Source organism: Cynocephalus volans, chromosome 1 (genome assembly GCF_027409185.1).
Source record: "Cynocephalus volans isolate mCynVol1 chromosome 1, mCynVol1.pri, whole genome shotgun sequence".
NCBI classification, from domain to species: Eukaryota; Metazoa; Chordata; class Mammalia; order Dermoptera; family Cynocephalidae; genus Cynocephalus; species Cynocephalus volans.
The window spans coordinates 39,073,258-39,085,724 of NC_084460.1; the positions used below are offsets into that span (position 1 = coordinate 39,073,258).

At 47.2% G+C, this 12,467-nt stretch overlaps 1 protein-coding gene across 2 annotated transcripts in view; it reads left to right on the plus strand.

The window, feature by feature from the left end:
- The window catches only part of TOX2 (TOX high mobility group box family member 2), a 146,966-nt gene that overhangs the window by 44,587 nt on the left and 89,912 nt on the right, over positions 1–12,467 (plus strand). Inside the window, exon 2 of one of the 2 annotated variants that reach the window (XM_063108865.1) lies at positions 9,105–9,172. In XM_063108865.1, coding sequence (XP_062964935.1) covers positions 9,105–9,172 — 68 coding nt within the window. The remainder of the gene's footprint in view (positions 1–9,104; positions 9,173–12,467) is intronic. The other variant, XM_063108864.1, reaches the window with a different exon arrangement.

Consider the following 12,467-nt stretch of genomic DNA (forward strand, 5'->3'; position numbering starts at 1 on the left):
ACTCACCCAGCCTGCAAGCTGGCATCAGGGCAGAGCCCTGGCCTGGGATGTGGCCCCATATTTTGTTCCCTGCTGTATCCCTGTACTCAGAGCATATAGTAGGGCCTCAGTTAACATTTGTTGAATGACTGAATGCCTCTTTACTAGACTCTTGCCATCAACAAGTCACTGTCCCTTCGTGGGCTTCAGTTTCCTGATATCTATCATGGAGAATTGGATTCAGCTATCACTGATGTCAACTCTTCTCTCTCTAAGGTTCTGGGTCTGGAGCAGACAATGGCTAGGGCAGGGCGATGTCAAGGTCAGCAATATGTAATAGGAATATAATGCAAACCACATACATGATTTTAAACTTTCTAGTAGCCACATTCAGAAAAAGTAAAAAGAAACAAATGAAATTAATTTTAATAATACATTGTAGTTAATCCAGTCTACTCAAAATATTATCATTTCAACCTGTAATCAGTATAAAAGTACTGCGGAGGTATTTTACATTCTTTGTTGCTGCTGCTGTTCTTAGTCTTTGAGATCCAGTACGTATTGCGCACTTCTTAATTTGGACCAGTCACGTTTCAAGTGCTCAGTAGCCCCATGAGGCTGGGAACCACCATTCTGGATAGTGCAGGTCTGGAAGGAACACACAGCCAGGTGAGAGGGCTCCGCTTTTTCACCTGTGAAGTGGGGACAGTGATTCCTGCCTTCTAGTGGAGCCAGGTGCTGGGTGGCACTTGTTCATGGCAACTGTAGTGATCACTACTGTTTTTATACTACCTCTTTGTGGTTTTTAGTGACTTTATCAAACGTGGGGCACCATCCACACCCACTCTTGTCAGCAGCAGGGACGAGGGTCCTGCAAGCAGCCCGCAGCACCAGACTTGCTCATGAGGGACATTCTCAGCTCCTCCGGCAGATCATGCCCATGGCTTTGTTCCTTCTTACAGACAGAGAAGACCCCAGGCCCAGAGTCATAAGATCACCTTGACATGCTGGGGGTGGGAAGCCAGTGTGGGCTTTTGGGGGTCCAGCAGACTGGACTTCAGACTGAGGCATGTCTTGGCTGTGTGGCCTTGGACAGATCCCCTGACCTCTCTGGGCCTCAGTCATAGGGCTGGATTTCTTAGTGGGCAGGATAAGAATGGGAGTTATGTCTGGCAAAGAAGGAAATAACTTTTTTTTGAGAGAAATTGATATTTGATATTTCAGGAACAAAGCACATAAGTCGTCATCATGGGGAAAAGTCAGCCCTCAGCTGGACTTTCTTACAAAGACTTTAATTTACAAATTTCATTTTAAATTATACACAGAGGGCAGAGGCATTGCGGATCTTTCCCATGCTTAAGACATCAGAGGACTGTGAGAAGCACGATTTAGTTTCTTCATCTACAGAAGAGAAGTCCTTATAGCAACCTGAGAGAGTTGTAGTGAAGATTAAATAAAAAATAAGAAATTGCTAACAGTTATTGAATGCTTTCTCTATACTAGGCAATGTCCTAAGCACTTTTCATATATTAACTTATTTAATCCAAACGACATTCATACCCATTTTCCAGATGAGGAAACTGAGACACAGTACTTAGTTAAAAAAAAAAAATCACACAGCTTGAGAGCAACAAGCCCAGTAATTGAACCCATGTTTGTAACCACTGTGCTATCATGTTTCTCCAGGTGATGATGGACCTGGTATTGGGCATACAGAGCCTAGGTCAGTTTGAGCCCGAGGCTTCCTGGAACATCCCCTATTCCTGTCCTCCTTCCATCTGTGCAGGCCTCTCTGCCTCCACCCCTCCCCCAGTGTCTCCCTGGTCCTGATGTGTATCTTCCTGTGAGATTTCCACATAAAACTGCACTCTCGGCAGGGCCTAAGTTGCAGCTGCCACAGCTTGCTTCTTCTATCTGTTGAGCTGTGTTTTATCTGTGCAGAACAAGTGTTCTCACAGCCCGATGCGGGGGCAGGCGGGAGCAGTGAATGCTGCTTTGATTGTTTCCTCTTTAGATCTCTGTGAGGTACATCTCTCAGTGCCTGTGACTGTCTGGGCTGAGCGCTGTGCATCCTTGGTCTTTGATCTGTGTCTCTGTGCAGAGGGTAGGGGCAGCAGCTTGTACAGAAATGTTGCTTTGGTACCTGGGGTCAAGGCCAGCTTCAGAATGGCTGGGTGGCTCTGGACAAGCTCCCAACCACCTTGAGCCTTGCCTTGCTCATCTCTACAGTGGGGCTGTCATGGCAGCCTTGGGCTTTCCAGGCAGTTCCAATGAGATGACTAGGCACAGCTCTAAGACAACTGCTGGTATACAGTAGGTGCTCACAGCAGCCTTGGATGTCATGTTTTCTGCTCTTTGCCCAGCTACCTCCTGTGCATCCTACATTATGGATCTTCCAAGTCATCTTTTTCAGATGCTGTGGGAGCTGAGGCTCAGGACAAGGTATCTCCGAGGGTCCTTGATGCAAGGCTAAGTGATGTGGAGTCACTGCAGGGTTTTGACCTGAAGAGTGAAGTGATTGCACAAAGATTACTAGTGATACCAGCATGGGAGATGGATTGGTGGGGAAGTTGAGCATGAAGCTCTTGTGGGTAATTGGATCAGGGAGATGTAGGAGAGAGGGAGTCCTGAGTCACCACAGGGGAGCTGACTATAGGACTATGCAGAAATTGACACCTTCTATTAAGATGGGCGAGTGCTGGAGAAAGAGCAAGTCTGTACACATGTCATGAGTTCAGTGTTGGACGTGTTGAATTTGAGGTGCTCATGGGCCAAGTGGGGGAGATATCCAAGGGGAAATTGTACAATTGGAATCTGGAGGTAACTTTGCTGAAGATGAAGATTTGAGAGTCAGTGATCTGTAGCAACCCTAAGAGGTCATGGCATTGTCCAGAGAATGTGTGAGTAAGGACCCCTTATCTGCTTACCTATCCATCCCACCCACCCATTCAACCCATTCTGTCTTCCCCAGCACCCACTTATTCAGGCATCCACGCATGCATTGCAAACAGCTATCCAACGATCCATCCATCTATCTCACCCACCATTGCCATCATCTTCCCACCAACCCAGACATCCTAGCTCATCCGTCCCTCCATTTGCTCCTCCTTCTTTCCCCATCCTTCCAGTCCATGCATCCCAGCCACCCATCTACTCATCCCTTCATCCATCCATTCCTCCATCCCATTAACCATCTCATGAGTAAAAAATGTTTATATTGGTTATATGTTGAAATCATAATTCGAATATAATATGAAGTACTTCAAAAAATTCATGGAAATGTGGAATTAAAAGATAATCCAAATCTTTCCATGGACACTTTGAAGACCCCTCATATATCATTAAAATTAATTTCATCTGTTTACATTTACTTTTTAAACTGTGACTGCTCTAGTATTCTAAAATTTTAAATTACATATGTGGCTCATGTTTGTGACTTGCATTATATTTCTGTTGGACAGTGCTAATTTATATAATCCATCCCTCATCCATCCCTCATCCAACTATCCATCACCCATGTATCCATTGCCTGTCTGTTCATCATATGTTTATCCATCTGTCCGGCTATTCATTCATCCATCCATCCTATTCTTTATTCCCTTCTTTCCTTCCATCTGTTTATCCACCCACTAATCACATCTGTCTATCCCACAAATATTTAATTTATGCTGTCATGAACCAGTGACTCTGTGGATCATAAGAATGAGGAAACTGAGTCTCAGAGCAATTAAGGAACCTGCCCAAGGTGGCACAGATGGAACTAAGATCTAATTCTTTAAGATCAGGGCTCTTCATCTTTCACCTTGGCTGCCTATTTGCTAAGTTTCCTTAAAGATAAAGAAAAATCCTTCTGGGGAACATGGTGTGCTTAGGTTGGGAGGGGGATGTTGGAGGGACCAAAGACCCCTCTCTATGAGGGGACCACACAATGTGGGGAGAGACAGACCCTTCAGAAGCCTCTGTGATCTGTGTCCGCAATGGCCGTCATGAAAGGGTTATCCCTACACATTTGATATTTGCAAAAATGTGGATTCTTTCAGATTCCAAAACTCATTTCCATGACAAAACTCTTGGGAAGAGAAGATGTAGGCTTCGCTTTTGCAGAACAATCTTCCAGCTGTAATGAGGACTGAAGATGGCAATGGGAAAAGGAATTATAATTAGAATATGAAATGGGGAAAATTAATCTATTCCAGTCAGTGGGTAAGAGGATGTTCTCTTGGCATTTCATGGAAATTCTTAGGCTGTTGTTTCCCCCTACATTTTTTTTTTCACATTTAGAATGTACAGAAGGTTGTGTGGTATGAGAAAAGATTTTTGACCAAGGCAAAGATACATTGTGAAATATGCACAGGATTTTAAGTTCATGTGCATTTTTGTTTTGTATATCTCTACATGCACATGCAGGATGAGCTTGTGTTCACATTTTATGTGAATTACATTTATACAGTTGCAGGTGCATGGTATATTTACACACATCTGGGCACACCCTCCTTTCCTACATGTGCATGCTATGGGTATTGTGTGCCCAGTCATGTAAAGGGTCTCTGATATGTTCACACTAATGCTTGTGCTGTGCACACATTGGTTTATGTTGGTTTGTGTTACCCTTGGACGTGGCACATGGGTGACTAAGTGCCGTCTTGAATGCAGTGTTGTGTGTGACATTGATCCACACATACATGGATTTGTGGTGTATATGTCCCCATGCTTGTGCATACTGAATACATTGTGTACCTTCGTGTTCTCACTCAGCGTGCACTGTGCGGTGGGTGTAGTGTGGGCATTTTCGATTTTGTCTGTGCACACATGAAGGAGGAGGTAGTCCTGCTGTGTCTGAGGGCAGAGCCTGCTTCGTGACCTCTCCCCTTGGCTTGTAAGTTTTTTCCTCCAGAAAGAGCCTTAGTGTCCCAGAGGCCAAGCCAGAGGAAGCTAGGAATCCTCAGGGTCCTCCTGCCTCCTCTGCCGTGGTGGAGCCCTGGGCAGAGGTGGGCAGTTAACAGGGCTCCCCTCCACCTCAGGGCCTCTGTTCACAGCTGCTCAGCAGCGGCCCTGAGCCCAGCATGCTCCAGGGCACTGTGCAAGGTGCCCAGGGGTAACGGAACCGAGGCACCAGCCCTGCCTCGGTAACCTCTGCCAACTTCTCAAGTCCTCCTTGTAAACTGCAAGCAAGCTTTACTTGACATGTGGCAGCTCTTTCTTAGATGTTGGTCGAATAACTGAATGAATGAATAAGCCCACTTATTTGGTGGAGACAGCCTCGTGGGAATCCACTGCCCCACTCCCTTGCCCACCCTGACACACACACCCAAATCCAAGATCTCCTTTCCTTTCCTCTTCAATGCCGTTCGCACTCCTCACTGTGGGCAATTCCTCCCTCTCCTGAACCACTAACATACTTGGCAAGCACCTATTACGTGCCAGGCCCTGAGCTAATTATTGATCATATGGTAATGTATTAGTCCGTTTTGTGTTGCTATAACAGAATACCTGAAACTGGGTAATTTGAGAAAAACAGAGGTTTATTTGGCTTATGATTCTGGGACAGCTGCATCTGGCACGGGCCTCAGACTGTTTCTACTCATGGTGGAAAGCGGCAGGCAGCTGGTGGGTACAGGAAGATCACATGGAGAGAGGAAGCAAACGAGAGAGAGAGAGGGGAGGTGCCAGTGTCTTTTAAACAACCAGCTCTCATGGGAACTAATAGAGCAAGATCTCACTCAGGCCCCCCTCCCCCAAGGAGAGCATTAATCCATTCATGAGGGATCCACCCCCATGACTCAAATAGCTTCTAGCATCACCACATTGGAGATCAGATTTCCACATGAGTTTTGGTGGAGACAACACATCCATACTCTATCAGGTAGGATCCAGAAAAGCCTTGATCCCTGCTACCAAGGAGCTTGCAGCCTAGTGGGAGAGCCCAAGCAGAAAAAATCTCAAACAACCAACTGTTAATTCTGGTCTCTCCTCAGCTGAGTAATCTTGGGCAACTGCTTTTCCTCTCCCCACCTGTTTCCTTGGTTTTAAACAGGGAAAAGAATACTTTCTTCATTAGGTTGTTGTGAGGATTAATTGAGATCTTTTCTGTAAAGCATTTCGCTCTGTGCCTGGTATATTCATTCATCCACCAAAGGTTTTTTGATTGTCTGCTATGCGCATTGGGGAACACAGCAGATAGTGGCCCCTGCGTCATGGTGGCACTATTCTAGCCAATATTTGATAAATAGTGGCTGTTACAAAGGGTTTTTTTTTGACATCTTTCCCTCTCTGCCACATATTCCTATATTTTTAACCTGTACCTTACTGTTTGATTACTATTGCTTTATGAAATGTTTCAAATACCTTGTTAAACTTAGTCTCCTTCCATCTCTAATTATTCTTTCTGTTAGAATATATTAGTAAATTATACCTTTGTCAAAGTAATCAGTGGCCATGGTGACACATCAAGTAGCACCCAGGAGCTTTTGTTGACAGCTCCCCTACCCTGCCCAATTCATAGTCTCATTTCCTGATGCCAGCTTGTGCCAGCTGGAGGATTCAGAGATGACCAGGACATGTCTCCACATTGCTCCCATTCTGGGGCAGACAACAGATGTGGAGAGAGTTTGTGTTGTAAGAGGGACAGCCAGAGGAGATAAGAGCATGGCAGGTCTCCTGAAGGTAGTGACCTCTGCAGGGCCTTGAAGCATGAGCCCTGGGTGCAGTTTTGTGGATGGAGCCCTGCATTTAGGGTCAGTGCACAGACTCTAGGTATGCCATGGCCTTCTCTTCTGATAATCCAGCAGTCACTAAGGGACTCTGCCCACCCCTGTGCTGGGGAGGCACTTAGGTGTAACCATCACTCCCATGTGATGAGAAGACTGGCCTGGCACAAGACAATCTGAATGTCATAGTGGCTGCTTCATTCATTCATTCAACAAGTATTTATTGAGTATCTACTCTGTGCCAGGCACTATTCTAGGAGTTAAGGAGGCATTAGTATATAGATAGACTAAGATCTCTGACCCTTAGGAGCCTCTATTTTAGTAGGGCAAATCCAATTATAAGCAATGAACATGGTAAATAAGTAAATTCTAGAGAATGCTGAAAGGTAAAAGGGGCTATGGAACAAAGACCAAGGGTAAGCAGAGCAGGGGAGTTGGGAATGATGGTAGAGGTGGCAGGGGGCTCTCAGAGCCCACAGAGGTAGGGGGTTGACATCTGAGTCAGTTGTGGAGCAGAGCCTTTCTGAGCAAGGGGCTGGCGAACTGACATCTTGTGCATGGTTGTGGAGTGAGGATTTTTACAACCTCCACGAGGGCTACTTGGTGATGTCTGTCAAAATTGCACACACACATACAGTTGAACCCCGCAATTACACTCACACAATTAATCCTGCAGATAAACTCACACCATGCTAAATGGTGGCTGTACAGAAACATTCATGGGAGCACTGTTGGAATAGTGAAAGACTAGAAACAACACAACAGCCCATGTGCTCAACTAATTAAATAATATGTTACATCCATACTATGGAATACTGGGAACTGGATGAAAGAATTATGTTCTGGTATAAAACACTTTCCAAGATGTGTTGCTAGGAGGAGAAAAAGGTGCAAAAAATTGTGTCTTGTATGTTGTCACTCATGTGGAAGGAATGAATGACTATGAGATGTGTAGATGTAGACTGTCTCTGAAAGGTTGTAGAGAAGCTGGGTGATACAGGGGCCACTGGGGAGGGGCAGTGATGGCTGGCAGATGGGCTGATATTGCTTTGTGTACTTTTGGAATTTTGGACAATGTAAATATATCCTAATAAATACATGGTTCAATTAAAATAAAATGGCCGGTTGCTGTTGGTGTCCCATCCAGAACCCTTTACCAGCCAGCACAGTCATCTCCACCCGCTTTGAGCACTGCTGCAGATGACCTGCAGATGGTGTAATTCTCTGGAGAATTGTCCTTGGCCAAATGGAACCACCATGCTCAGAAGGTTATGCCTCCCCGTGTCCCCTTAGGGCAGCCTCCAGCCAATGACTGATGTATGTGGGCTATAAGAGGCTGCCTCTGCTTCCTGCTGGGATGCGCTTTGCAGTACAGTCCATGCCCCAGGGCTCCCCACAGGACCAGGCTGAAGCCAGTCTCCAGCTGAGACCACAGCCCTGCTTAGCTCCATCCATGGCCCTTCCTCTTCCTCCCACCTTTACAGCTCATTCCCAAAGAGCACTCACTCAAAGCCACATGCACCTGACCCCTATCTCGGGCTCTGTGTCTAGGAAACCCTATCTAAGACACCCATCTCAAGGAAAGGGAACCAACTGGAATTGGGTCAAGGGCTTAACATGTTGACATGTTGAGTCAAGGGCTCTACAGCACAGCATCCTAGGAAGAGAGGATGCTGTTCTGTTATTATCCCCCTTTGACAGATGAGGAACCTCAGATGTTTAGACACCAGCTCGAGATCACATATCAGAGCAAAGAGGGAGCCGGTGGCCCCCAAGCCCGTGTTTCTCCCACGGCACCTGTTCCCTGCCATAGGGAAGTCTTCCCGAATCCACACTTGACAGCTTTTCTGAACACAGGATCATAGTTCCTGTACATGGTTTGTACTGCAGTCCTCATTGTCTGTGGCCAGGGATGACCATAGGAACTAGAATGGGATAGGTGAGGGGCAAAGGAACTGAGGGTAGTAAGACCTGGAAGACATGTCTGGGGCAGGCTGTCATGACCCCAAGGCTCTGGAGATTTCGGTCTCCCTCTGGCACACAGGATTCTAGCTCAAGCTGATTGCCTGATGTCATTTTGGCCAAGGGAAGTGTTTGCATACTTCTAAGGGTGGGAACCTTAGTGCCTGACATAGCAACGTCTATGCACAGGTATAGAGGGCAGAAGGGTTTTCCTGTCTTCATTCCAAGTGTGATTAATGATGCTAACCTGAGCCCTCAGGAGCCACAGACCAGGGGCTGCTCCTTCCACCCCAGAGGGAGCCCTTCTGAAGTGAGCCTTGTCATCTTGTGCTCCAATCTGTGCTTCTTTGGGCCCCGCAGCCCTGTGCATTCAGTCCCCTGACCTCCTCTGGCTGTGCTTCACCTGGTGTCTTCTTGAGAACATTTTAATCAGAGCTGCTTTTCTGTCTCTGTTCTAGTTTGATGGTGACAGTGCCTACGTGGGGATGAGTGACGGAAACCCAGAGCTCCTGTCAACCAGCCAGGTGGGTGCCCTGTCCTCCCTGAGTGGGGGTCTAAGCCTTGGGCTGGCTGGAGTTGATCTGCTCCTGGGGTGGAGATGGGCAGGGTACAGAGTGTGTGCGGCAGGGGTGGGGTGGGTGCATAGCCTGTTACTATCCTCTCTCTGAATGTTCAAGAATATCAGCTGAGTCCTCTTAAAAGGGACAATCAAACTGGTACTATAGTGTTTTCTGCAAATCAGCTACCTGGCAACTGTTGGCTTAAAATTGACATCATTGAGAACTTGATGAAACTCGAAATATGTGGCCCACATTTCCCATGATTAGAGGGAAGTTTCCAGCAGCAGTGAGTAGAGGTGCCAGTGCTCCCTGGGGCTGCCTGCCTCTTGCCAGCACACAGCACTCATGGGACGTGTGGATGCACACACACCCATGCACAGGCGTGCGGGGTTCTCCTGCCCACCTGGAGTTGTCTAAGGCCACTGAGAAGGGTTGTGGCCACGGCGCAAAGGGAGGACAGCAGAGGCTTCCTGTGAGACCCTTCCCAGTGGCGAAGGGGGCTGAGTCATCCTGGGTAAGGCTGTCCCAACCCCAGCCCAGCCCTCTGGGGGGTCAGAGATGCCAAGTAGAATCATATTTTCCACTGAAAGCCTGGTTTCTGAAAATTAACATTTCTGTCAGCTAGGAGCATCCTCACTATAGACTACAGTGCCACAGAAGGTCCTCACGGCAGGCTGGCACCCTGAGGAAGAAGCTCCCTGCAGGCTGTGGCACCGTGGAGGATGGCTCTCTAAAGCAGTGGTGCCTGCAGGGTGTCATCGGCTCAGGGTGCTAGATGGATGGCCAAGGAGTTTCATAGCTGCTGAGAAATTTTGGGAGCGGGGGGACAAGCCTGGCCCTGGAGCTGACCTCCACCCTCTGTCTATTCTGTCATGGGGACTGTGGTGGTCCAAGTTGGGTGGCCCCTCGGCCATCAGGCTGGGCCCATATTTTCCAGCTGAGGAAACAGAAGCTTGTTAACTCCCAAACATTTATGTGCCTCACTCTATGACAGGTTCTGTGGGGGCCGTAGATGAGTAAAACATGGGCCTGTGGCCCTTGGGAGCACTGCCAGTAGGAAGACAGTGCAGCTCCAGGGGGGCATGGAAGCTCCACTGCAGGGCAGTGCAGTGCAGGGGAGCTCATGCTGGCACCCCTTTGCCGTGCACCTTCTCTAGCCTGTCCCCCTGTGAGTGCTGTGCTGCTGCTGCAAAGCTGCCATTATATTGCTTTGACATGTGCCAACCTGCAAGACCGGTGGGCAAGACTCCAGGTCCTGGAAGTGGTCATTTTGGAAGAGTCACTGAGGTCATTCAGTTGTCCCTAATCAGCTTGGAAATGTGGTCATCTGAAAAGACCAAAGCTTATCTCCGAGCATCTCATCTGAGCCTTTTCACAATGTTTAAATAGCATTTTGTTAACATACTGAGCCCTGATTTTCAGAACCACGCTGTGGTGAAGTCAGTTCTGACTGGGGCCCTGATGAAAAGTGTTGGCATCGTCCTTCCAGGAAGGGAGGGTGAGACTCAAGAGGACTCTGTGTCTGCTCTAGGCCTGGGCCCAGGGGAGCACAGTTGTTTGGAGGGGAAACTCAAGGAAAATAAATGTTACCCTCCCCCAACCCTTCATAGTAACAACCTCAGCTATGACCCAACTCTTTACCGTTGTGAAGCCCTTTTCCTCAGTGGTTATTTCAGCTGATCTCTGCAGCACTTTTGAGAATGAGTAGACATTATCATTAAGTCCATTTTATAGATGTGGCAGCTGAGGCTTAAGGATGTGGACAGATTCAGCCAAGGTGACTCAGCCAGGGAGCGGCACAGCTGGCATTTGAACCCACGCAGCTGGGACTCGAACAAAGCTGGACATACCCAGCTTTCCCTTTCTGTGGAGAGCCCCGTTCCCACTCACAGCTCCAGCTTGCTTCAGTCTACATGTCACTTCTTCAGAGAGCTCTCTGTGACCTCTAAATCCAAATTAGGTCCCTTTCCCGTGATTCTTTTTCATGGCACCAGGTCATTTTAATTCACAGGGTTTGTCACTATTTGTGGTTGTCTCCTTATCTGTGTGATGACCTGGTTGATGTTTGATTTACACACTAGACTGTGACCTCAGTGGGGCACAGTGTCTGGCACATAGAAGGCACTTGGGAGATATCTGGATAATGAGAGAAGGTGGCCCTTTCTCTTCTCTGAATTTCAACTTCCCTAACAATGGAACGAGGTTGTTGGACTTCTCGAGGTTCCTTCCAAACCTTTTGTGCTGTCACCCAGAGGGTCTCCCCAACTTAGTAATTTACAAAGAAAACATTAGAATTCTCTGAGATTAATTACCCAGCAGCATGATCCAACCTTAATGTGAGCCAATTCTGCCACTGCAATTTAGACTTCTTATAGTCTATAAGTTAGATTTGGCCACATAACGAACACCTCAGAACTTATGGCTTAAAACAACAAATATTTATCTGACTCATGATTGCGTGGGTTGGGAGTCTGGCTGGGTTCAGCTGGGTGGCTCTTCTGGTCTTGGCTAGGATCATTTATGTGGCAGCAATTAGCTGCCAGGTCAACTGTGGGCTGGTTGGTATGAGGGGCTCACTTCTCCACAGAGTCTCCCGTCCTCCAGCAAGGTAGTCCAAGGTTGTTCACATAGGGAGAAGTGTTCCCAAAGCAGGAGAAGTTGCAAGACCCCATGAGGCCTAGGCTTGGAACTAGCACATGACTACTTCTAGCACATTCCATTGGTCAAAGCCAGTCACAGAGCCAGTCTAGATTCAAGAAACAGGGAAATAGACTCCACCTCTTGATGGGAGGGGCTGCTGAGTATTGTGGCCTTTTTACAGACTACCACATGTAGGCAACATGTGGGATGTAGTTTATGCTGATTTTGCTGAAGAATAAGTTAGATTTTTCTGGGACCTACAGCTTCCTACGGCTCATTGGGACTCTTTAATGGCAAAAGTCCTATATGTTTCCTTCCAGTATTTTCCCTGGAGTGCTTGCTTGAACTCACTCACACACACACACACACACACACACACACACACACACACACACACACACACACTCTAACACCCTCTTAGGGTGTGTTGCCTCATCAACTGCAGGAGTTATATTGTCCCAATTTCTGAAGGATTGACATGAACATGTGTAAGTCTGTTTCTGTTGCTTATAACATAATACCTGGAACTCGGTAATCTGTAAGAAAATGAAATTTACTGCTTACGGTTTCTGAGGCTGGGAAGTCCAAAGTCCAGGGAACACATCTGGTGAAAGCCTTC